General features: G+C 38.1%; 1 protein-coding gene across 1 annotated transcript in view; it reads right to left on the bottom strand.

Annotated features, from left to right (window-relative positions):
• KCNQ5 (potassium voltage-gated channel subfamily Q member 5) overlaps positions 1–27364 on the bottom strand; it is a 513631-nt gene that overhangs the window by 101027 nt on the left and 385240 nt on the right. Inside the window, exons 4-5 of the mRNA XM_042986660.1 lie at positions 6931–7106; positions 5939–6064 (exon numbers count right to left, since the gene is read on the bottom strand). Of these exons, the coding sequence (XP_042842594.1) occupies positions 5939–6064; positions 6931–7106 (302 nt within the window). The remainder of the gene's footprint in view (positions 1–5938; positions 6065–6930; positions 7107–27364) is intronic.

The raw sequence follows: 27364 nt of genomic DNA, 5'->3' as shown, positions 1-27364 counted from the left end.
CTTCCAGTAATAAATCAATAAACATTTATTGGTTTAACTTTGAGGATACAATTATGAATACTAGTTTATAGCTAATGTATTCATGTAAACAAACTAAAAACATACTATTTGTAGATTTCCAAAGCACAGTATCATTTCCATGTAAGGTGGTCTTTTACACGAGGATGATTCACATTAGCAGTTTGTGAACCATTAGATGAGAAAGGTTTTCCATCTACAAACACCGGAATCTCTTGTGGTGGTGGTGTCATATCATTTGGGTTCTGTTGTGGCAGGCAGCTCAGGGCAATAGCATTTCATGTTGTTCTTCCAGGCTCATAGTCAAATATGTAATACCAGTAGTGACTAACATTTGTCCAGTGTCTGATAAAGCACATCTACGTGTCCTAATCTCATTTTAATACACATAACAACTTTGTATTTGGGTAATATTATTTTCTCAATTTTATAGACAGAGTAAATGTTTGCTGAATACCACACTAAATCATAACAGTAGGGCTGGAAGCCAAGTTTCTTGACTGTAATTCATCTGCTCTTTTCCAATAAGTATGTGCTCAACGTTTATGGAATAAATCTAAGCAAAAAATATTCAGAACCATGTGTGAGATGACTTCTTAGGAAGGAACAGACTTCTTAGGAAAGGCTTCCCCAAAGAGGCTTCTGACTAATATACTTCAACGATCCATGCCATCATGGATGGCAAGGGCTTGTAGATGCTCACGGCAGCTAGGATGTTTTGGTGGGTAGCAGCTTGGGTATGTGTGTTTCAGTGTTTGCTTGGTACTTGACAATGTTCTTGAATAGTTGGGGGTTGGTGTGTTGATTATCTTGTGGCCAAGTGAAGCTCTGATACCATCAGACAGTGTATTGGTGGTGAGAAACAGCTGTTAACTTTTATTTAATGAATCAGCACTGAGTCAGAAAACAACAGCTTAAAAAAGTGGCAGAAAACATTTTGTACTGTTGAACCCAGTCTAAAGAGGGTTGATTCCTGGTATTATCAAAGAAAAGGGTATTTTTGTTCATTCCACAAATTTACACCATTTCTTATTAATTAAAAATTTTTTTAATGTTTACTTACATTTGAGAGAGAGAGAGAGAGAGTGCGAATGGAAGGGGGCAGAGAGAGAGGGAGACACAGAATTGGAAGCAGGCTCCAGGCTCAGAGCTGTCAGCACAGAGCCCAACGAGGGGCTCAAACTCAGACTGTGAGATCATGACCTGGGCTGCGGTCAGACACTCAACTGACTGAGCCACCCGGGTGCCCCACACCATTTCTTATTCTTAGATTTTGCAGGGGGATGAAACTCATGGCATACATTTGGGCTGTACAACCTGCTGAGTGCACCATACATAGAGTCTTCTATATTATTTGCTTTCAGAAAGTCTGTAAGATTTTCAGCATAAATTCTAGGACTAATACTTCTACATGCCTGAAGTAATCATTTCAAGCACACGGTCCCAGGTGGGGGTTGTGCTCAGATGGTTACTCCAGAATAGATTTATACTACCTGCTGCTGTATGCTTCTTAAAAAAAAAAAAAAGGCTACCCCATAACACTGTCTTCATCACAGAAATATCAGTAAATAGAGAACAAACTGGCCTTTGAGAACAGGTCATATCAGGCAATATTACTTCAGGAAGACCTGATCTTATGTTATTTCAGAATAAATCTAACTGAAAAGGAGAAAAATAATAACAGGAAAGGAGATAATAATAGGAAATAACTCCAGGAAGACTTGTTCTTAAATTGTTTCAGAATAAATCTAAAGCAACCAAAAAGGAAGAAAATAATAATAGGAAATAATATTAAATGGAGCTACGCTTAACAATCAGAAGATCCTCTTTTCCTGTAGCTGTCAGTGCCTCAACCACCAGAGTTAAGTCCCCTTGCACCTTTTTTTACTTCCTCTGTCACAGATGTCCCTTTAGTTGCTACTTCAAAACCTAGAATATCTTTTCACTGTAACCCCCAATTCCCAAACCCCTTCTGTGCTTAAGCTGTGGGTCTGACATGAAGTATATAGCTCTTTGTTCTTTTTGTTATAAAGGTGTTTCCATCTAACATCCACAACGAAATGTCCATAGCAACAGTAGCTACCATCTTTGGGCACTGGCTGTGGTCTTAGTCTTACTCCACTTACTGAGCTAGGTGTTGATATTCAATAGTATGGAATGTTTTCAGGGATCAGAGTTCTTTGAATTGCTACTGGCTTTGAGCAGCGCTGATCACACCATGAATTCCTCCAAAAGTTGGCCTTGGAGATGGCCCTCACCATTTTCTTAATGAAAGAAGTTTAATATTTAACATTCAGAATTCACTGGGATTTTGTATCCATAGACCACAAATTGCATTTTGATACTTAATGTCAATAATTTGGGCTTTTTTAATGAAGAGAATTTCCTTTGTTTTAATGTTTATTTATTTATTTTGAAAGAGGGAGAGAGAGAGAGAGGGAGAGCGAGCTCTGAAGGGGTAGAGAGAGAGGGAGAGAGCAAGCAGGCTCCACACCATCAGCACAGAGCCCTATGTGGGGCTCAAACTCATGAACTGTGAGATCATGACCTGAGCCGAAATCAAGAGTTAGTCGCTTAATTGACTGAACCACCCAGGCGCCCCAAGAATTTCCTTTTTTTAAACGAAAGCCTACCACTTAGAAATACTCCAATTCAGGATGCTTTTATTTCTCTATTTATTATGGATACTTTCATAGTTATCAAGGTGTCCATTATGTGCAAAATGGACAATTTCAACTAAAAAGTATCCAGCCATATATTTCATTAAGGTCTGATCAATATATCATAAAAGGTATACTGTTCTAAATTTATTTTATTTCACACTGGAGATCTAGTATATGTTCTTCTTATAAAGAATAGAAATAATACACACTCTTGTTTGCTTTCTTGTATATTTCTAGGATTCAGACAATTTCATCAATGACTCAGTTAATATCAACAAACTCACTGTGGACCAACACGGCCTTTTCCTAGAAGCCTGACATCGTAGAAGATTTTGACTTTTGCATTGAAGACTAGATTTTTTTTTAATAGAGACATAATTAGGTCATTCAAAGAACCTGTTAAGTACAGGTTAAACTTCAGTCCAAATAGCACAACTGAAATGGGAATCAATGAAAATATGTTGCTTCCCCTCTGAAAGTCACAGATATGACCTTTGAAAACCTGCTATGTGGGTTATTCTGGCAAAAGAAATAAGCTGGTGACTAAGTGAGAAGTATATTAAGACTTTCCCACACACTGTTTAACACACAATACAGCAATTCTTATTAGTAATAAGGAGAAAAGGAAGGCTATTGGGAAGAAAGATAAAGAGCTGCCAGGCTGAACTCACCAACAACTGCATCTCAGTGGGACAGGTACACCTGAATGTCTCAATGACTTAAGTACGTTAGAATTATCAGAGAGAAACAAAAACTAAACTTAAAATTCAAATTGTTGCTTTGAAGCCTGGGATAATAAACTGTCGTCCCCTTGCTGGCTAGAAAAGCCTCCTATTTTCTCAGTTTACACAGTTTATCCCACAATGAGTCATAGATTTTCATTTGCTCTCTACATATAAAAGGTATTTTAAGAATGTCACATGACTGCTCTCTTTCAGGTTTTCTACTTTCTTCCTTTCAAAATGTCCATTATTGCTTGTGAAGTGGAAGGAAGGAGTTGGGAACCAAGTTATGAAACCACCAGATCGCTTTGTTATCAATGGCATAATCTTGTAGACATTTACTCTGATAATTTAATTAAAAAAATCCTAACCTTCAGGTGAATATATTTCTGATTCTTATTCATTTTACTGCTGCCGTGCAGCCAACAAACATACCGAGTTCTGCTTAATACAAGCCCTGACAAATTGTCCTTGTTCTTGACGAGGGTTCTAGTTCTCCCTGATGAGCTTTTAACGGGTAGCAGAACAATGCAACAATTGGTAACTTAAATCCATGCTTCACAAAACCAACAACCAACTTAAAAATATTAAAAAAAATTTTTTAAACGTTTATTTATTTTTGAGAGAGAGAAAGACAGAGTGCGAATGAGAGAGAGAGGGAGACACAGAATCCGAAGCAGGCTCCAGGCTCTGAGGTGTCAGCACAGAGCCTGACGGAGGGCTCGAATACACGAAATGCAAGATCATGACCTGAGCTGAAGTTGGATGCTTAATGGACTGAGCCACCCAGGTGCCCCCCAACTTATAAATATTTTAATAACAGTTTAAGAAAATGGTATTTTAATTTTGGTGAGTGTCTAGCACTCAAGAAATATTATGATTTATTAGAGAACTTAACTTTGTTGGACCAAAGAGATGGGAAGCTGTTTAGACAGTTAAAAATGCTGTACATTTTCACAAAACACACTTTTGGAATGTCTTAAGGAATAAAATAAAAAGACATATAGTTTATACACTGCCAAAAGCACGCCCCTAGCCTGTGACATTATTATTAGGGCACATGTTTCAATGACTTTTATAGATTCTTTACAATGCAGACAAGATTTTTACTTTAATGAAAAACTGTGCCTTGCTTAGAGCACACCCTTCCAGGTTATCAACTTCTGATTTTATGGGGCTGTGCATCTTTCATGGCTTTTGAGCTACTTTACAACTCTGTAAGTTGTAGATAACTAGTAGCAGTGGAAAGTAATTCTTGTCTATAGACACATAAATAAATTCTGTCTAGTGGAGGTTTAATTGACTTCCCTCTCACATTGTGGAAGAAGCCAGATTCATTTCAATATTCCTGATCTTTACGTGGTAATGTTCTTGGATAGCTCTTTGAACTGGATGTAACATCTTACTGGTTCCCTCATTAATCATGACAAGTTTAAAAAAGGAGTTAAAATCTTTAGCATGTGTCTGTATGAGAGTTATGATTTTTTTATTTGGGTGAAGTTTCCTGTAACAACCATTTATTTATTTTTTTAATATCTTTTTTCTTTTTAAAAACATTTTTTTGAAGGTTATTTATTTATTTTGAAAGAGACAGAGACAGCGTGGGTGGGGGAGGCACAGAGAGAGAGGGAGACAGAGATCCCAAGCAGTCTCTGTGCTGCCTCTGTGGGGAGCCCCATGCAGTTGGCTCCAACTCACAAAACCGTGAGATAGTGACCTGAGCTGAAACCGAGGGACATTTAACCTAATGAGCCACCCAAGAGTGGCCTTTAGTAACAATTTAAATGAAAAGTAGGTTTTTGTATGGATAGGTTTTAAAAAAATTATTTTTAAATGTTTATTTTTGAGAATGGGAGAGAGAGACAGAGACCAGGGGGAGTGCAGAGAGAAGGAGACAGAATCCAAAGCAGGCTCCAGGCTCTGAGCTGTTAGCAGAGCACCCAACACCAGGCTCCAACTCACGGACCTCGAGATCACGACCTGAGCCAAAGTCAGATGCCCAACGAACTGAGCCACCCAGGTGCCTATTATGAAAGTTTTGATATTAGGTGTCTATAATCTCTGATCTCACAGATGGTTATCAGTTTTCTCTTTTTCACTTGTGCCATACTTTTCTTAACTTTCATTCAGCTATTATTCCTTTTTTTTTTTAACCTCAGAGAAACTTTCTGATGAGAGGTAAGCCAATGCAACAATTGGTAATTTAAATTTGTGCTCCACAAAGTTAAGACAAACAAACAAGCCTATTAAGATTTTAATCACTGTTTAAAAAAAACCAATGTATTCTTATTTTGGCAACAATCTAGCACTCAAGAAATACCTCTGATGATTTATAAGAGAACTTGATTTTGTTGAGCTATAGAGATGGGAAAGCTCTTCAGACAATTTTAGTGCTGTATATTTTCATGTAACTCTCTTTTGGAAGTTAATGTTTTTATTGAGACCTTTCATAAATGATTCCTAGGAATCATTACATTGTATTCAAAGGAAACATTTCACAAAATCCAAAAAACAAAACTAGATTTTTATACTCACTGTGCCCCACCAGAGAGCATCTGCATATGTAGAAAACTCTTTATTGGCATCCTTTTCCACAAGATAGACAAGGAAAGATGAAAAAATAAGAACCAAAAATCCTATGTACCAAGCCGTGATTAATTCCTAGATATAAAAGGAATTGAAAGATCGTTAGAAGTAAAAAATCCGTGTAAAAGGGGAAAAAAAAATCTATGCATTCATTTTACTACTTTTTGGATATTTATGATAATATTTATTTGTTTATTTATAGGATTTACTCCTTTTTTAATGTTTATTTATTTTTGAGAGAGTGCAAGCTGGGGAGTGGCAGAAAGAGGGGAACAGAGGATCCGAAGCAGGCTCTGTGTGGACAGAGGACAGCCTGATGTGGGGCTTGAAATCACTCACAGCAAGATCATGACCTGAGCCAAAGTTGGATGCTCAACCGACTGAGCCACCCAGGTGCCCCGAATTTGCTTTTTTTATTCAGTGGATGTCCCAGTGAACAGGACAACTTCCTCAGGTTTCTTTTTTAAATGGTTGCACAGTATTCTAAATGTATGGGTTTACTATAATTTATTTGAGGCGTAAGGACTTGGAAAGCATTGCTTTTTATTTGAGTATAGTTGACACACAGTCTTACATTAGTTTCAGGTGTGCAACATCTCTGTATGTTACGCTGGGCTCACCACAAGTGTGGCTGACATCTGTCACCACACATACTGCTACAGTATCAGTGTCTATAGTCCCTGTGCCGTCCCTTTTATCCCGTGACTTAGTCATTCCCTAACTGCAAGCCTGGACCCCCCTCCCCCTTTTACCCACTTTGCCTCTCCTCCCAATCTCCTTCCCTCTGGCAACCATCTGACGACTTTTGAACAACCCATTATACATTGTGCTGTAGCCAATTTCTGAAATGACTCAGTTTGCTTGATGGGTTCTACTCTCCCACAGCAATCAACGAAAACGTTTCAAAAGTCTTGTTCTGCAATTCAGAAAGCAGATCTTACCTTGCTGTGAGCATAAACCACCGAACCTAGCAATTTCCAAGTGCCTCCCCTTCGGTCCATGCGCACCATACGGAGGATCTGTAGGAAACGGAGACTTCTGAGTGCGGACGTGGCGAAAATATTACCCTGAGTTTTTGCAGAAACAACTGCTATCGAAGCGATAAGAACAATGGTATCTGAAAGAAACAGGTTGAAACAATCGTAAGTAGCAGGACTAGGAATTTTGATTTCTCAAAATAATGTTTCAGAAAGTTTCACTTTGACCTATTTGAGGCACAAAGAAACAGATCCAACCCCAGCCTGGAATGGTGCTACTTGGGCTTTGTGATAACTGAAGAGTGAAAAGGGAAGGAAGAAAACCTACTTAACTGCCTTACTTCTGACCCCTTGGCCGTTCTATGCTTTATGTACGCAATTCTGAACCGTTTGCTATGTAACCTTTGATGAATTGGATGGCCAGTGGCCTTCAGAAAGTTCAGTGTACCAGGGAGCAGTGAGGCTGTGCGGCTCTGGTTTCTCAGCATTCCGGTCTGGCAGAAAGGAGCTTCTGCCTCAGTCCCACCACGGTGGCTTCCAGGGTGATGCCACAGAGGCACCACAGCCTGCACCGCTCTGAACGCGCTGCTTGGTATAATCCTATTTCTGGTTTTCTTGCCAAAGAAACTCGTAGCTCCTTTCTCCAAAAAGTTCCCTTATGCTAGGGAGTCTGCCTCGTCATGCACCATTTAACAAAGGTCTTAACTGAGGTGCATCCTCTAGGCTCTCTGCACAGAGCACTCTTTACGCCTGGTCAGTTACATGGAAGTTTGGTATACAAATGAAACAATACTACATTTGTTACAACAGAGTATGTAATTATATACACTGTACATTGCATGGGAATGGATATTTGATGTTTGACATTGACATTTGGCTTAAAATACATCTGCCCTTTTGTAAGTTAAAAAAGAGAAAAAAGAGCAGCTAATGAAAGCATAAAAAAAAAAAAGAGGACTTAATTGCTCCGAGGGCAAATATCTGAGGGATGGCAAGTAGGTTCTGAAGAGGGAGAAGTCAAGTGGGGATGAATGGCCTCCTATGGCAATTTTAAAATAAGTTAACTTGACCTTAACGTTCTCAAATAAATTTTCTTTCCCACTCCAAGTGGGCTGTGCATGACTGGGTGTCCAGACTCCAGAGAGAGGTTCCACTTCAAGGGCATTGGATTTATAATGTTTCTGTGACCCTCAGCATTAACTGCTGTATGAATCTGTATTCATCATCCAGCTGAGTCCTTCTCCCTGTACTGAGCAAACTCTGGTCTCCTGGTGTGGACTGAGCACATCTTTTGAATGACTCTTCTGGTCCCCTTTTTCGGTCAGGACTTGGAGTGGCTGGCGGTACAAGGGTCAGCTAAAGGGCTTTTTCCAATCAGATCTAAACACTATAGGACTTTGTGAGTAGGTACACAGGAAGCCACAGCACCTCCTTGAGTTACAGCTCTGTGCTGCTGTTGGAAATGAGAAGGAACTAAATGTGTTGACAGAGACACCAAAGACATATTTTAAGAGAGGAAGAAGACAGTTGTAAAGCTATATATACAATGTGATCTTATTTTAATAAAAAAATATGACTAGAAAAGCCATGTGAGAATATACACAGGTTATTACCATTAATTCTCCTTCGGGGTAGAGAGTGGGGTGAATATGTGGGTAAAGGGACTTTTTACTTTGAGTTATTAATTTCTGTAATATTGAATTTTATAACATTTTTTAAAATGACTTTTGAAATCAGAAAAAAAACTTTATTTTTAAAATGTTTATTTATTTTGAGAGAGAGAAAGAGAGAGATAGGGGAGGGACAGAGGGAGAGGGGGAGAGAGAATCCCAAGCAGGCTCCACACTGTCAGTGCAGAGCCTGACTCAGGGCTTGAACCCATGAACCGCAAGATCATGACCTGAGCTTCAATCAAGAGTCCGATGCTTAACCGACTGAGCCACCAGGTGCCCCAGAAAAAAAACTTTAGAGAAGAGTTAAGTGTAAAAACATCTCTTGGTCTGTATCATTTGGAGGGATTTCCTCCTGAGATAAGTGATTTACAGACAAAGACATTTCTTATATGGTCCTGTTAGATATATATTTGCTTTTACTTCTCATTGTAAACCTGCTTCCTACCAAGTGTACAAAGGAAAGGAAAAAGAACAATACCCCATTTACCATGTTAAAATATTCAAGATAGTAGAAATAAGTAAACGACTGAGAGGGGTGCAGAAAATACAGCATGTAAAACTTACTGTGTGCCTGGCCCTTTCTTTAGTTCTGTGTTTTTTTTTTTTTAATTAAAAAAATTTTTTTAATGTTTACTTATTTTTGAGACAGAGAGAGACAGAGCGTGAGCAGAGGAGGGGCAGAGAGAGGGAGACACAGAATCTGAAACAGGCTCCAGGCTTCAGGCTCTGAGCTGTCAGCACAGAACCTGATGCGAGGCTTGAACCCATGAACCACTAATTCACGACCTGAGCCAAAGTCGGAAGCTCAACCGACTGATCCACCCAGGTGCCCATAGTTCTGTGTTTTTTAATGAATGTTCATTATTTGATCCTTATAACAACTCTGTTTGTTGGTTAGGTCATCTACAGATCCCATTGTACAGATGAGAAAAGTGAGGCACAAAAAGCACATACTGTATTAGTTTAAAAGAATCAGCCATCAAGCTGTTAGACTACAGCACAAAAAGTATGAAGCTATGAAGTTATGCTAGCTCATTAGAGAAAACCTAGACAAAGTAAAAGCAACAGTGCCGGTTTGAGACAATTTAAAAAATTATGCACACAGTGAATCATAATCTAAGTGTTTGAAGTCATAAAATATGCAAAGGTAACTACAGATATGATTTAACACCCTCACTGTAATTCAGTTCAGATGAGAAAGTCAGAGTTCAGTAAAATGAAATCATAGATGAGCGACCAAATGGCAAATGATGAATGCAGTCATAACAATGTTTCTGGTTGGATTACAGTCCTCCACTGAATTTTGCTGTCAGTACCACCTAGAAATATTTCCCAGGCCCATATTTTAGAAGTTATGACTACTCCTTATTTTTATTTTTATGTATGTATTTATTATTTCTGTAGTCCATTACTTTATAGATTGGAGGTTCCACAAGTTTGGATACTTGTGTCCCAAGTACATAGTGTAGTTCCTGAAACATAGTAAGCACTCAATAAATATTTACAGAATGAACTCTGGTTAATAAATACTTAAAAATAGCTTGATTTTTGTTCTCTTACCGTATCACTGCCTTAATAACTAGAATCATCATCTAAAACACTCTTTTTTAAAAAAAATTAAATGTTTATTTATTTTTGAGAGATAGACAAAGCACAAGCAGGGGAGGGGCAGAGAGAGAGGGAGACAGAATCTGAAGCAGGCTCCAGGCTCTGAGCTGTCAACACAGAGCCTGACACGGGGCTCGAACTCACAAACTGTGAGATCCTGACCTGAGCCAAAGTTGGATGCTTAACTGACTAAGCCACCCAGGTGCCCCTAAAATACTCTTAAATTAATGAAGGGATCATTTCAGTATTCTATCTTGAAGTCTACTGCAACATATTGATTCATAGCTATCATCTATTAAAGTTTATAACTCTCACTAAGATTCCTTTTTTTTTTTTTTTTAAAGTTTACTTATTTTGAGAAAGAAAGCACGTGCACATGCATGAGTGGGGAAGGGCAGAGAGAGAGAATCCAAGCAGGCCTCATACTCTCAGTGCGAGCCAGACATGGGGCTCAAATCCACGAACCTTGAGATCATGACCTGAGCTGAAACCAAGAGTCACACACTCAACCGAGTGAGTCACCCGGGAGCCCCAACATGTCCTTTTTATAAAATTAGATGCGGGCAGTTTTTTTTTTTTAAGTTATGTTTTTTTTTTATTAAAAAAATTTTTTTTTTATTTGGGAGAGAAAGCATGAGCTTGGGAGAGGGGCAGAGGGAGAGAGAGAGAATCTTAAGCAGTCTCCTTAAGCAGAGAGGTAGGGGCAGTTTTTAAAGACAGTGACATAGGAGGCTCCCGAACTCCCTTCCTCCCATATGCACACTGAATAAACAGTTGCACGTGGAGTAATTCCCTCTGAAGGAAATCCAGAAACTAGCTGAGGGAGTCCCACACATTTGGCAAATAAGAAAATACCCACATGGGTAGGAAAGGCTGATGAGACATAATCTTGCCATAAACGTCACTCCTGGTACAGTGCCAAACGGGAGCTAACTTGCAACTCCCAGCTTCTCCCTGAGAGGCTAGGGGTTTGGAACCCACATTTAGCCTCCTAACTTTTAAGACTCCCACTTCAAGGACAGTTCTCCCAAACACCTTGCTCTGAAAGCCAGTGGGGATTGCATCCACAGGATTCACAAAACTATAGCACAAAGAAGCAATTATTAATGGGTGTGAGCACTGCTATGGCTCTCACCCTAGGGCTCAGTACAGAAGGCACAGGCAGAAATGTCCATCTCTCAGGCTTTCTCTAAAAGGATTCTATTTGCATACTTAAAAAAGTTTTTATTTAAATTCCAGTTTGTTAACATACAGTGTAATATTTTTTTTTAAATTTTTTTTTTAACGTTTATTTATTTTTGAGACAGAGAGAGACAGAGCATGAACGGGGGAGGGTCAGAGAGAGAGGGAGACACAGAATCTGAAACAGGCTCCAGGCCCTGAGCTGTCAGCACAGAGCCCGACGCGGGGCTCGAACTCACGGACCGCGAGATCATGACCTGAGCTGAAGTCGGACGCTTAACCGACTGAGCCACCCAGGCGCCCCTACATACAGTGTAATATTAATTTCAGGTGTATAAGATAGTGATTCAGCACTTCCATACATCACCCAGTGTTCATCACAAGTGCACTCTTTATTCTCTATCACCTATTTTACCCATTCCCCTGCCCACCTCCCTTCAGTAACCATCAGTTTGCTCTCTATAGTTAGAGCCTGTGTCTTGGTTCTCCTCCCTTGGTTTTTCCTCTATGATTGTTTGCTTTGTTTCTTACATTTCACATATGAGTGAAATCATGTGGCATTTGTTTTTCTCTAATGGACTTACATTGCTTAGCATAATATGCTCTAGCTCCATCCATGTTGTTGCAAATAGCAAGATTTCATTCTTTTTATGGCTGAGTAATAGTCCATTCTCTCTCTCTCTCTCATACATATATATATATATATATATATATATATATATATATATATGGTATATGTATATACCACATTTATTTATCCATTCATCTGTCAATGGACATTTGGGCTGTTTCCATAATTTGGCTATTGTAGATAGTGCTGCTATAAATATAGGGATGCATGTATCCCTCTGAATTAGTGTTCTTGTGTTCTTTGGGTAAATACCCAGTAGTATGATTGTAGGATCAAAAGGTAGTTTTATTTTTAACTTTTTGAGGAATCTCCATACTGTTTTCCAGAGTGGCTGCACCAGTTTGCATTCTCACCAACAGTGCAAGAGGTTTCCCCTTTCTCCACATCCTCATCAACATCCGTTGTTTCTTGTGTTGTTGATTTTAGCCTTTCTGACAGGTATGAGGTGATATCTCATTACAGTTTTGATTTGTATTTCCCTGATGATATGGTGTTGGGAAAACTGGTCAGCAAAATGCAAAAGAATGAAACTAGACCACTTTCTTACAGCATAACAAAAGTAAACTCAAAATGGATAAAGACCTAAATGTGAGACCTAAAACCATAAAAGTCCTAGAGGACAACACAGGCAGTAACCTCTTTAACCTTGGCCATAGCAACTTCTTTCTTTCTCCTGAGGCAGGGAAACAAAAACAAAGATAAACTATTGGGACCTCATCAAAACAAAAAGCTTTTGCACAGCGAAGGAAACAATCAACAAAACTAAAAGGCAATCTATGGAATGGAAGAAGATATTTGCAAATGACATATCTGATAAAGGGTTGGTATCCAAAAAGAACTATAAAACTATAAAAAAGAACTATAAAACTAAACACTCCAAAAAGCAAATAATCCAATAACAAAGGGGGCAGAAGACATGACTAGATATTTTTCAAAGAAGACATACAGATGGCCAACAGACACATGAAAAGATGCTCTATTTGCCTACTTTAAAAACTGCTGCCTAAGGGTCAGGTTTCAAATTTAGCACATCATGATCATGATCACGCATTTTGATCAAGTAACAGTTATTCTAAGGATGCAAGGATGGCTCAGCATCTGCAAATCAATCAGTGTGATATACCACATTAACAAAATGAAGGATGAAAGTCATATGATCACCTCAATAGGCGGAGAAAAAGCCTTTGACAAAATTCAACATACTTTCATGATAAAAGTTCTCAACAAAGTGGCTATAGAGGCCATATATGACAACCCCACAGTTAACACCGTAGTCAATGATTAAAAGCTTTTTCTCTAAGGTAAGGAACAAGGTAAGAATGCCCACTCTTGCCACTTTTATTTAGCATAGTATTAAAAGTCCCAGCCAAACAATTAGGCAGGAAAAAGAAACAAAAGGCTTTCAAATTTGAAAGGAAGAAGTAAAACTGTCACTATTTGCAGTTGACATGATATTATATATATATATAAAACTCTAAAGATTCCACCAAAACATTATTAGAATAATAAATGAATTAAGTAAAGTTGTAGCACACAAAATATTATACAAAAATCAGTTGTGTTTCTATACACTAACAGTGATGTCTGAGAAGGAGAAATAAAAAAATATCCTCTTTACAATAGTATTAAAAAGAATAAAATACTTACAAACAAATTTTTTAAAGTTTATTTATTTATTCTGAGAGAGACAGAAACAGCATGAGTGGGGGAGGGGCAGAGAGAGAGAGAGGGGGAGAGAGAGAATCCCAAGCAGGCTCTGCACTGCTAGAGCAGAGCCTGATGCGGGGCTCAAACCCATGAGATTATGATCTGAGCCAAAACCAAGAGTTGGATGCCTAACCAACTGAGCCACCCAGGCACCCCAATATTTAGGAACAATATTTAGGAAATTTAACCCGGGAAGTGAAAGATCTGTTTGGTGAAAACCATAAGACACTGATGAAAGAAATGGATAAAAACACAAATAAATGAAAAGATATTCCATGTCCATGGATTGGAAGAATTAATATTGTTAAAATGTCCCTACTACCTAAAGCAATCTACAGGTTCAATGCATTCCTTATCAAAATTCCAATGGTATTTTCCACAGTAATAGAACAAACAATTCTAAAATTCATATAGAAAGGCAAAAGACACTGAATAGCCAAAGCAAACCTGGCTATTCAAAGGAAAAAAGAAGAGGCTGGAAGCATCATGCTCCCTGATTTCAAACTATATTACAAAGTTATAATAATTAAGACAGAATGGTATTGGCAAAAAAATAGACACATAGAACAATGGAACAGAATAGACAGCTCAGAAATAAACCCATGCATACATGATCAATAATTAATGACAAGGAGCCAGAAATACACAGTGGGGAATGTATAATCTTGTCAATAAATGGTATTGGGAAAACTGGACAGCCACATACAAAAGAATGAAGCTGGACCACTATCTTTTCTTTTTAATAAAAAAATTTTTTAAATGTTTATTTATATTTGAGAGAGAGAGACAGAGCCCAAGTGGCAGAAGGGCAGAGAGAGAGGGAGACAGAATCTGAAGCAGGCTCCAGGCTCTGAGCTGTCAGCACAGAGGCAGACATGGGGCTTGAACTCACAAGCTGTGAGATCATGACCTGAGCCAAAGTTGGATGCCCAACCGACTGAGCCACCCACGTGTCCCTGGACCATTATCTTATACCATATACAAAAATCAACTAAAAATGTATTAAAGATTTAAGTGTAATACCTGACACCGTACAAGTCCTAGAAGAAAACATAGAGAGTAAGCTCCTTGACACTGATCTTGACAATGATTTTTTGGATTTGACACCAAGAACATAGACAACAAAAGCAAAAATTAACAAGTGGGACCACATCAAACCAAAAAGCTTCTCTACAGAAAAGGAAACCAGTAACAAAATGAAAAGGCAATGTACCAGATGGGAGAAAATACTTGCAAATCACATATCTGATAAGGAGTTCATATTTAAAATATATAAATAACTCACACAACTCAATAGTAAAGTAAAAAAAAATAATCCAATTAAAAAATGGGCAAGGAAATGAATAGACTTTATTCCAAACAACATAAAAATGGCCAACAGATACATGAAAAGATGCTCAACATCACTAATCATGAGATAATGCAAACCAAAACCATAGTGAGATGTCGCCTCATCCCTGTTAGAATGATTATTATAAAAAAGATAGGAGATAACAAATATTGGTGAGAATGTAAAGGAAAGGGAACTATTGGGCACTGTTGGTGGGAATATAAACTGGTATATTCATTAAGGAAAACAGTATGGAGGTTATTAAAAAAATTAAAAATAGTGGAATAGAGAGTGGAATATTTTTCATCCATGAGAAAGAAGAGAATCCTAATGTTTGCAACAACATGGATAGACCTTAAGGGTATTATGCTAACTAGAATGATCCAGACATAGGAAGATAAGTACTGTACATCAATTATGTATGGAATCTAAAAAAAATTGAACTAATAGAAACAGAGACCAGAATTTTGATTATCAGGAGAGGAGGTGGGAGAAATGAGGAGATGCTGGTCAAAGATTATAAACTTCCAGTTATAAGATGAATAAGTTCTGGGGATCTAATGCACAGCATGGTGACTATAGTTAATGATACTGTATTATTACATACTTGAAAGTTGCTAAGAGAGAATGCCTTAAATGTTTTCACCGCAAAAAAGAAATGATAATTATGTGATGTGATGGAGGTGTTAGTGGACAATCAGTTTGCAATATATGTGTATCAAATCAATGGGTTGTACATCCTAAGCTTACACATTGTTATATGTCAATTACATCTCAATAAGGCTGGAGAAAAAAATCAGAGAGAATAGCTTAAGTTGTGAAATTAGTTAATCATCTAAAGTGGTTTTTGAAATAGAGGAGCCTTGTCTTAAGTGAAGATACCACATTTTAGTATAAGGTAGAAACTATAGACAACTGTCAAAGCTCATTGGCTTCATATTCATTTGTTTATCCATTCATGCATCAAGGAGTTAATTGAATTTCAAATATTTTGTTGGATACTTGCATTAGAAATGAATATTCATCCATCTATCTGGTCCTAAGTACTTATTACATACATCATTGTTGTCAATGGGGATGATTTTGCCTCCCAGGGGACATCTAGCAATGTCTGGAGACATATCTGATTGTCTTAATTGGGAAGGGGATTGCTACTGGCATCTAGTGGGATAGGCCAGGGTTCCTGCAGAATATCCTACAATGTCCAAATAGTCCCCAGAAAAAAAGAATTACCTAGTTCCAAATGCCAATAGTGCCAAGGTTGGGAAACCCTGATGTACATACTTTATTTAGTCCTCTTATGAGGTAGATAATATTATTACCAACTTCTTCTTATAAATGAAGAACTAAGACTTGCATTGGTCACCTAGCCAAGGCCCAATATCCTAAGTGGCTGAGTTGGCCCTTCCTTGACACCAAAATTTGTGCCCTTAAAATTATGGTACACCATTCCTTGGATTAATAAAACGCTGGGTGACATGGGTGGGGTGGGGTGGGGAGATGGGGTGCGGTGGGATGAGGAGAAGAGGGTGGGCTGGTAAAGCAGGTGGATACTAAAGCAAGAATAAATTGTTATCACATGAAACATTCAGGGGAGAGCAGAATGCAGAAATAAAATGATACTAAAAACAGGTGGTACTTTTATAGATACATCAAGAGAAAATGGGGCTAGAGGAAGAAATAGAACTGCTAATAAACAAGGGGGAGATCCAAATTGCATGAAAACAAAAACATAATCCTGAGCTCTTAAAATCTACCTCTCCCAAGAGAAACAGATGCGAACAAGTTGGGACGTGGGGAAGGAATAGTTATTGATTGTAAGCAAGCAGCCCATTAGAAATGTGAAATATAGGCTCATAAGGTGCTAGGAAGTAGGTTCACATACTTTCTGAATCATTTACAATGATTTATGGATGAATCCTTGAGATTTGAGGAGACTGCAAAGATTTGAGCGAAGTAAATACTGTAATGATATTTAAGACACATAGGGACTATAAAAGAGCATATTATTAAATTCCACTGGAACTCTGCTCTAATATTTTTTTCATCAGCAAAATCAATATAAATTGATCACCCTGGACTTTGTGTAAAAGGGATTAGTCACTGAAATACTGAAAATCCCTCATTATAAGGTGGATTCATATCTAAGGCTACCTTAACAAGGACCCAAAGATTGGGTTAAAGCAAGATCAACTGCATGGATGGATCTAGAGACTATAGGGCTAAGCGAAATAATTCAGTTACAGAAAAATAAAGACCATCATTTCACTCATATATAGAATTTAAGACACAAACCAAAGATCAAAGTGGGAAAAAGAGAGAAAGAGACAAACTAAGCAACAGATTCTTAACTATAGAGAACAAACTGATGGTTACCAGACGGGAGGGTGGGGGGATGGGTGAGATTGGCAACAGGGATTAAGGAGCACACCTGCTGTGATGAGCACCTGGTGATGTATGGAAATGCTGAATCACTATAATGTATACTTGAAACTAATACTGTACTAACTGGAATTATAACAAAAGTTAAAAAAAAAAAAAGCAAGATCAACTGTACACCTGAACTTGACGGGATATATTTTGTTGCTACAATTATATGACATAATGCATCTATTAGAAAGTATATTTACTACACCTGCCTTAATTTAAAATCATTATTGGAACAATGAAAACTTATGGATTGAGCAAAACATGGCTGAACACTTTTAAATTAGTAATTGTAAGGACATATAGACTCTGTAGAGGTAAATTACAAAGGGGGTACATCTTGACTCCTAAAAACTGTCTGGAGACTTTAGGCTTTTAAAATTTTTGCAAAGTATGTAATAGTCTCAGAAAGTTTCCCCTGATGTCGAACATAAATTTCCTTCTTGCACTTTAAACTCATTTCATCTGTTATCTCTGGGAAAAACAGAAGTGCAACAAATACAATATTCTTCTCCCACCATCTTTTTTGTTCTAAATCCTTGAGCTCTTGTTAGTGGCCTCACTATAAGCTAGCTTTGGATGATTTAAGTAAAATCTTTCTCTATGTTTTCAAATTATAAAAATAGTAGCTGCTATAAAATATCAAAACACTAGACATATGTAGTATAAGATAGGAAAGAAATTTAATTAGCCAATTATTATTAATGAAGTAAAGGTTACTTTAATTTTTGCTCTAAAAATGATACTGAAATATACAGTTCCTTACACATATTTTTGTAGGTTAAGGATAAATTCCTAGAGATTGGATTGTTGGGTTGAATGTTGGCACATTTTGACGTTTGATATCAAAATACCCTCCAAAGGATGGTACCAATTGTTACTAACAATGTATGAAGGTAAATATTTTTCTGTCTATTTGCTAATACAAACTAATGGTAATAAAAATAATAATAGCATAGGGTGCCTGGGTGGTTCAGTTGGTTAAGTGTCTGACTCCTGGTTTCGGCTCAGGTCATGATCTCTCTCTGGCCCCCACTGGAGTATACTTGCTTGCTCTTTCTCTGTGTCACTCAAAATAAAAAAACTTAAAAAATGTAAAATAACAATAGTAACAGTAACAACTAACAGTAACAGTTTACTGTCTGATAGACCTTGTTCTAAGCATTTTTAGGTATTACATGGAATATTATAAATTTGTAATCTTTGCCAACATGATAGGCAAAAACATCACTTTTTTTCGTTACTGATTCTGGATTTCAGATTATTTAGAAGTCAAAGAAGTCAGGTCATCTAGAAAGACTTTGCCCAAGATTATAAAAATATTTTCCTAGATTTTATTTTGGTGTATTTTGATGCTCACTTAGTTAACATACTGACTTTTACTATTCAGGATGGTTCTCACAGCAAAGTTTTGGACATTGTAGGATGCCTGAGTGGCTCAGTAGGTTAAGCATCCGGCTTTGGCTCAGGTCATGATCTCACGGTTTGTGGGTTGGAGCCCTGCCTCGGGCTCCGTGCTGACAGCCCAGAGCCTGGAGACTGCTTTGGATTTTGTGTCTCCCTCTCTCTCTGCACCCCCCGTCCCACTCGTGCTCTGTCTCTCTCTGTCTCTCTCTCTCAGAAATAAACATTAAAAAAATGTAAAAATTAGATACAATCCAAATTGCTAATAAAAATTGATTCATAAAAAATGATGCAGTCTAGATATTCCAGAGCAAGCACTATGGAGCTCATCTTGCCTGAGTTTCAGGCCTGGCTCGCCTCTTATCAGCTGGGTTACCCCGATGAAGTTACTGAACTCTGCCCCCACTTCTTTATCTGCAAAATGAGAATCATAAAATTACCTATTTCATAGAGTTGTTGTAAGAAGCAAATAAGTTAATGCATTTGAAAGATCTTAGTACAACGCTAATGCACAATAGAGTTTATCTAATTTATTATTATTAGTAGTAGTATTACCATGGATAACTATGTAACCACAAGACATCATGTTTTAATGCTTATTTATTTATTTTGAGACACAGCAAGAGCATGAGCAAGGGAGGGGCAGAGGGAAAGGGAGACGGAGAATCCCAACAGGCTCCATGCTGTCAGTGCAGAGCCTGACGTCGGGCTGGAACTCACCAACTGTGAGATCCTGACCTGAGCTGAAATCAAGAATTGGACACTTAACCAACTGAGTCACCGAGGCACCTCAAGACATCATGTTTTAGAGGAATGTTGGTAAAATAAGAAAATTTCTCCTCCAATATATCATTATGTAAAAAACTAATTACATAGCAGAATACGCAGATGATTCCAATTTTGCCTTCAAAGGATTATGTGCTCTTATAGTATATATAAAAATAAATACTGTAAGTACCTATACTTGCATGCTAGCAGGGATTATTTTTGGGTGGTAGAATTATGTGTCAAGTTTAGTTTCTTTATACATACCTCTTTTCTTCCAAATAATCTATAATAAGCATGCATTGCTTTTGTAACGAGGAAAAGGAGAATTATTACTTATTTAAAATAAGAAGCTCTGGTGGGGCACCTGGGTGGCTCAGTTGGTTAAGTGTATGACTTCAGCTCAGGTCATGATCTCACAGTTTGTGAGAGCCCTGTGTCGGCTCTGTATTGACAGCTCAGAGCCTGGAGCCTGCTTGAGATTCTGTGTCTCCCTCTCTCGCTCTGCCCCTCCCCGACTCGTGCTTTGTCTCTGTCTCTGTCTCTGTCTCTCTCAAAAATAAATAAACATTTGGGCGCCTGGGTGGCTCAGTGGGTTAAACGTCTGACTTCAGCTTAGGTCATGATCTTACAGCTTGTGAGTTCGAGCCCCTCGTCAGACTCTGTGCTGACAGCTCCGAGCCTGGAGCCTGCTTCAGATTCTGTGCCTCCCTCTTTCTCTGCCCCAACCCACTCGCATTCTGTCTCTGTCTCTCTCAAAAATAAATATTAAAAAAAGTTTAAAAACATAAATGAACATTAAAAATGTTTATGGGGCTATGTGCCTTGGATAGTACACAAACTCTATTTCAATCCTTCTCCATAATGGCCCTCCAAGGAGGCACAGAGGTTAGAAGTGTGGACTTTGTGTGAGAGATCCCAGGTATTCCTACTTCTGTTCTTTCCTAGCTGTTTAACTTTAGACCTATTAATCTTGCTGAATCTTGGAGTCCTCACTTGTAAATAAGGACTAGAACCACTCTCCTCACAGGGCCGTTATGGGGATTAAATGAGATCATATACATAAAATTCTTAGTCTGCCTTAATGTGCCTGACTACATGTTACTGTAAGAAACTTATTTTATATACACATACACACTTTTATAGATCGTAATCGATACTAAGAAGGTTCAAGAATCTTATCCAAGATCATTTAGCTAGTAAATGGAGCCAAGAATCAAATTCATATCTGTCTTATTATAAACTGCTTACATTTTATTCCATGCTTCTCTTTTGATAATTTTTCTCTAGTAAGAAACCAGTAAACAGAGATGTAGGCAGTCAACCAAGGCTTAAATGTGAGACTCCAAGAAGTGTTATTAAGAATAGGGAATATAACGACTTACAAACAGTTGGCATTCAGATACATCTAGCCCAAACTTATAATTAACAGATTTTTATATTTTAGCTTGTCCCAACCAGATAGCAGAATATAACAGAGTGGTCAGCCTGTCCTGTCTATGTGGGACAGTTTCTGCATGAATTTGTCATTTTTTAGTGTCCCGTGTATATCATGTGCCAGATGCTTTATTGCCAGTAGAGCAGCAAGACAAGAAGGAATTAAAAATTTGTAGTTCCATTATATTTGCCAGTGTACACAACATTCTAACCTCTCAAAAGGAACAGAGATATGAGGAACAAAGTGTGAACACATAAAGAACACTGAACTATACCTAGTTTAATGATCAGTTCTGCCATTTACTAGCTTTGTCACCACTTATCTCTTGGGTCTGGTTTCCATATCTTCAAAATGAGATGAACTGAAGTGGAAAGTAGCAAGGATACTTTCTAAGTCCAAGTTTCTATAATCAAAGTGATAGTCTTAGCTGAGACATTAAATGGTTGGGTGACGATGCATCAGTAGGACTATTTTGGAAATGATTGTTTCTTAGATTAAATATTAAGGCAATTCACTCATTCAAGGACTATTTTATTTTATTTATTAAAAAAATTTTTTTACATTTTATTTATTTTTGATAGAGAGAGACAGAGCACAAGTGGGGAAGGGGCAGAAAGAGAGGGAGACACAGAATCCGAAGCAAGCTCCAGGCTCTGAGCTGTCAGCACAGAGCCCAATGCGGGACTCGAACCCAGGAACCATGAGATTATGACCTGAGCCAAAGTCAGATGCTCAACTGACTGAGCCACCCAGGCGCCCCTATTATTCTTTATTTCAAAAGTACATGGAAATTTAAAATTATATATCATATATCTGTTTCTCTTTTAAATTTTTTTTAATGTTTATTTATTTTTGAGAGAGAGAGACAGAGTGCGAGTGGGAGAGTGGCAGAGAGAGAGGGAGACACAGAATCCGAAGCAGGGTCCAGGCTCTGAGCTGTCAGCATAGAGCCTGAGGCGGGGCTCGAACTCACAAACCGCGAGATCATGACCTGAGCCGAAGTCGGACGCTCAACCGACTGAGCCACCCAGGTGGCCCCAAGCACTAGTTTATCCAACAAAGAATTTTTATTGCATGTCTGCTATGAGCCATGCTCTGGGGATAGAACAGTGAATAAAAGAGAAAACTTTGCTGCCCTCAAGGTGCTTATGTTCTATTGGGGTAGGCTGACATTAAACCAATAAATAAGTACAGAATCCAATGCCAGGTAGTGACAAAGGCTCTTGAGAAATAATAAACAGGGAAAGGGGCAGAGTCACAGGGGAGGAGGGGGTGCTTTCTCGGCTGGGATGGTTAGAGAAGACCTCTCTGAGGAGATGACAGTTGAACCCAGATCTAGAGACGTGAAGGGCTGACCATGACAATATTTAGGAAGAAGTATTCCAGGCAGAAAATACAAACCTTGAGGCAGAAGCATGGTCCATGTGTCCAAGGGGAGGTAAGAAGGTCAACTTAATTTCAGTGGAGTGAGGGGGAGAGTGAGCCCTGGCCAGATCATGGTGACTTTGGTAAGGGCTTTAGATATCCCTAGGGGTGTGATGGGTTTGGGGCAGAAGAGTTCAGGATCAGGTTTGTATTTTACAAGACTACTTTGGTTGCTCTTGGGAAACAGATCAAGATGGGGCTGGATGGCAAGAGTGGAAGTCAGAGGCCAGTTAATAAGCCACCTGATGGTCTGGACAAAGGGGAGGGCAGCTTTAGAGGAGCAAAGTTAACGTGAGGAGGAGCTGAGAAGGAGTTGGATATGGGACAAGTTGTGAAGGCTGGGATGTCAAGACTTGCTGAGGTATTGATTGTGGGTTGTGACATAAAGAAGGGAAGCGGAGGGTGACTTCTGGGTTTCTGGCCTGAGCAACTGGATGAATGAAGTGCTATTTACTGAGATGGGGGAATACTGCAGTTGGGTGGGTGGGTAAGCAGAAAGGAGGGCCATTTGAGGGGTAGAATGAACAGTTCAGTTTTGGCCTTATTAATTTTGAGATGCCCTCTAGACATCTGGTAGACAATGGGTGAATCTGGAGTTGAGAGAGAAAGTAGTTCTGCAGAGTCAGGCAGTAGATGTGTGTGTGTGTGTGTGTGTGTGTGTGTGTGTGTGAGCGTGCATATGTGCATGCACATGTGTTTTATGCTACAGGACTAATCTCCAATAATAGTAATATACTGAAACTATTGCTTCAGAGTGCAATCACAAACATTTAATTTCAGATGTGGGGTACACATTGGGGGATATAAAGAAGCTGTGTTTCTGTATTTATAAAACATGAAAGAAGCATTTGTCCTCTGAGAATCACTGTAATGAGTAGGAGGCAAACACATCCTATTCAAGGCACACTGTAGTATCTTGAGTAAATTACCTAGGTGTAATCCCATCAGTCCTCAGTACATCAAAAGATGAAAAGTCATGTGTATTTCATATTCAGAACATGTTTTAGGGCAATGACATGATGGCTTTATATTATATTTCTTGATACAGAGAGTACAAGAAAGGCTTTTAGAAGCAGCAATTTCCCACACTGACATCCTCAGATGTTTAAAACGTTCTCCTAGCACCTATTTTCATATATACCAAATGGTTCCGCAGTCAGTTTCAATTCAACAGAGCCCCATACCAGTATTTGACTACAGGTCTAAAAAAAGATTTGGATTCCCACCAGTGAATGATCAAAGTTGAAACTTTTACTGGAAATCCCCTAACATCCTATGATGAAATCCAATGCTTAGATATCTCGTTCAGAGTCATAGCCTGAATGTTTATATATCAGTCAAACAATGCCATTACAGGTTTAAATTTACAGAGTAAAAACAAAACTCCTAACTTTCAATGCTTTCCACTTACCCTAAGCAGTTGAATGATACTGGCTCTTTGAAATCTTGGCAGCCGGTTACAGTTAGTATTGGGATATGTAATCTTTCCTTGAGAAACTTGATATCTATTTTCAGATGACATGCAGGTTATGATTAATCATCACCTACTACTAAAGTTTTTGAAAGGATATCTTCAGGAAGTTCTTTGAATACACTGCTATTTGGGTTTTGCAGATGGAGATGCCATTTCAGCTAAAATGTCACTAAGCAAAGGACACCTATGGATGGCAATTCATTCTAAGTATTGTCTGGGGAAATTGAGAATTACCTGGTACACCTGGCTCTCTTAATCTTTTTCAATACACAATCTCTTATTTTTAGAAATAAGAAATGGATAAAGTTTAGGCTTCTGGATAATCCTTAGGGATAAACACTGGGGTGTGAAAATGGACTTTTCCTTCTGTGAAGAATGAAAAGATAGTGGTTTAAAGGAGTGAATTTGAGTAAATACATGCCACAAATAGATACCTGGCACTCATTATACTTGGTGCCATGTACAGATCTATTCTATCCATCTATCTGTATTTTTAGGAGGTCAATAACCAAATAGATCTTGTTTAATTACACATATAAGTTCCATCTTTAATTATAAAATCCTGGCCAAGTTTGCCCTCATTGGCGGTAGATAAAGGAAAGTTTTAAGAACTTTAAAATTTCACATTTGCTTTTGTGTGTTACTGCTTGTGAACCTCACATAGTATATTGCAGTTTTAAAGGAAAGAAATAGTGTCCCAGAGAGGCTTGTGTAAGATAATACAATGTTACTTCCAGAGACAGGATTAGAATTCATGGCAACCGACTCTGCAAACTGTAGCTCAGACTGGGAAACATATTGCCTCATAACAAATCCTAACACCATGAGGAAAAATCCTACTTTGGACTCGGTTTCTTTTCATTATCAATTCTTTTCCTACCATCATGAGCTTTTTGAATAAGACACGCTCTGTTTAAAGGAGAACAAAAAACAAGGTTTATTGAAAACATGTGGTGATACAACCTAGGAATCCTTTATAAAGAGGATGGAGAAGGTCTGACAGAGTTCAATACCATTCGGAAGCCGGACATTTTCCCACAAACTAAGTATGGGGAAGTATCAAGAAAATGTAAGTAAAAAATAGTTTCAGATGTGCACATTTGAACACTATGATTGGTAAATACTCCAGAAAACCACAGAAACCTGATAAGAGATGGATTCTTAAGTCAGACGATGGCAAACGTCCTGAGGATTAGCATCAGTACTTTGATCTCCAAATTCCAAACACAGATTTGGAGTCTGTGGTAGGGGCTAAAATCAAATACTTAAAGCGTTTTTGCAAAAGGCAGGAGTAAAAATATTGAGAAAAAGGCAGCATGGGAATAGAAGGGCTTTCTGTAAAGGAGCCTACAATTTTATAAGTAGGCAAAATAAGCACTTTATTTAAAAATGTCATCATGTTCATGTGACCAAGTTAAAGTAGGGAACTGAAGCAATTAGACAAAAAAATGCAGGCAAAAATAATTCTTCTGAAAACTCCTGATAGCTGAGGCAAAGGTGCTATGTTCTATCTTTCATTGTTTAGATAATTGCCACACAACTTTTTCTTTATTTCTTCATATTGTTCTTTTTACACTGTGTATGTGGGTACAATGGGGCTTGAGGTTCTGCATGTGAATATCTACTAGTTGGCAAGTTTTTAAATTTTTTATTCACTTAATACACATTTATTGTGGTCAGAAACTGCTAGAATCTGGGTATATAATAATAAAGGACATGGATGGGGCATGGAGGAGGTGGTCAAGACAGACACCTTTTGCCCATACAGGGGTGAAAGGACACTTGGCATAGAAGACACTGAATGGAGAGACCACAATCTCGGATGATGGATGTTATGATAGGAGAAATATAAGGAACCTAGTTATGTGGCCAGAAAGCCCTCCTGGGGGCAATATAGGTGAAACCATAATTAATAACCAGTCAAAAACAAAGCTACAAACCCCGTCTTATTTAACCCAACACCCTTAGGCACCATAACACAACCATTTCTGCAATAATCACATCTATAGAGCTCTAGTCTCAAAAAGTTCCTGGTGTGGTTCCTTCTCCTCCTCTTTTAAAATAAAATTTATTCTTGTTTAAGATACGCAGACTTTCAACCCCTAAAAGTTTAGTTTTGAGAAAGACAATTTAAGAAAAAACAATCAACAAAAACATACAGAGAGGTCTTACCAAGTTGATTTTTTTTTCTGATTATATTTATCACTTCCAGGATTGATGAAAATACAATGAATCCATTACTATTATGATTCAGTTTACTATCCCTAACAGTTGAGTATTTATTACGTGCCAGGCACTTAGCTAAGTACTTTGCATGCACTACCTCATTTAATCTTCTTGGGCAATCTTTTTGAGAAGACACAACTAAAATTCCAAGTTTAAGATTAAAGAATTATATGGAGAACACATTAAAGCAAATCGCAGATCACCTTTTAGAATAGGGCTTTATTAAGAGAGTTAAAAATGCTATATGTTATATGTTATTTCAGTCTAGGATTGTGGGCATTCATGTGAAAATCCTATGGAAAGTTATTGTTGGCATTGTCCTTCTTTGCAATGATAAAAATGTTTTGAGTGGGTGTGAGATCTTGCACAACGGTACATTATATCAACCAACTGGCCCCGATATTGCTATGCAATGATAATGACAATAAACATTTACGCTGTGCTTACTATGTGTAGGCAACAATTCTTTCTACTTAGTTTTGAATAGTTGATATATAGATATATATATATATATCATATATATATATATGGTTTAAGTATGAATATATATATATATATATATATATATATATATATATATGGTTTAAGTATGAAAATGATACAAAGAAGTGAAAAAGAGAGGAAAGCCAAAAAACAAACTCTTACCTATTGAGAACAAACTGATGGTCACTAGAGGGGAGGTGGGCGGGGGATGGGTGAAATAGGGGATGGGGATTAAGGGTGCACTTGTTGTGAGGAGCCTTGGGTGTCTTGTGGAAGTGTGAAAGGACTATATCGTACACCTGAGAACAATATTATGCTGTATGTTAACTAACTGCAATTTAATCAAAAACTTGGGACACCTGGGTGGCTCAGTCGGTTAAGCGTCTGACTTTGGCTCAGGTCATGATCTCACAGTTCGTGAGTTCGAGCCCTGCATCGGGCTCTGTGCTGACAGCTTAGAGACTGGAGCCTGCCTCAAATTCTATGTCTCTCTCTGCTCCTCCCCTGCTCATGCTCTGTCTCTCTCTCCTTCAAAAGTAAATAATAACATTAACATTTTTTTTAAATAAAAACTTAAAAAACTAAAAAGAAGTAGATGACGAGAAATCTAATTTCCCCCACCCCA

Source organism: Panthera tigris, chromosome B2, assembly GCF_018350195.1.
Source record: "Panthera tigris isolate Pti1 chromosome B2, P.tigris_Pti1_mat1.1, whole genome shotgun sequence".
Lineage (NCBI taxonomy): Eukaryota > Metazoa > Chordata > Mammalia > Carnivora > Felidae > Panthera > Panthera tigris.
The sequence above is the reverse complement of the archived record's forward strand: the minus strand, read 5'-3'. Positions and strand labels throughout refer to the sequence as shown.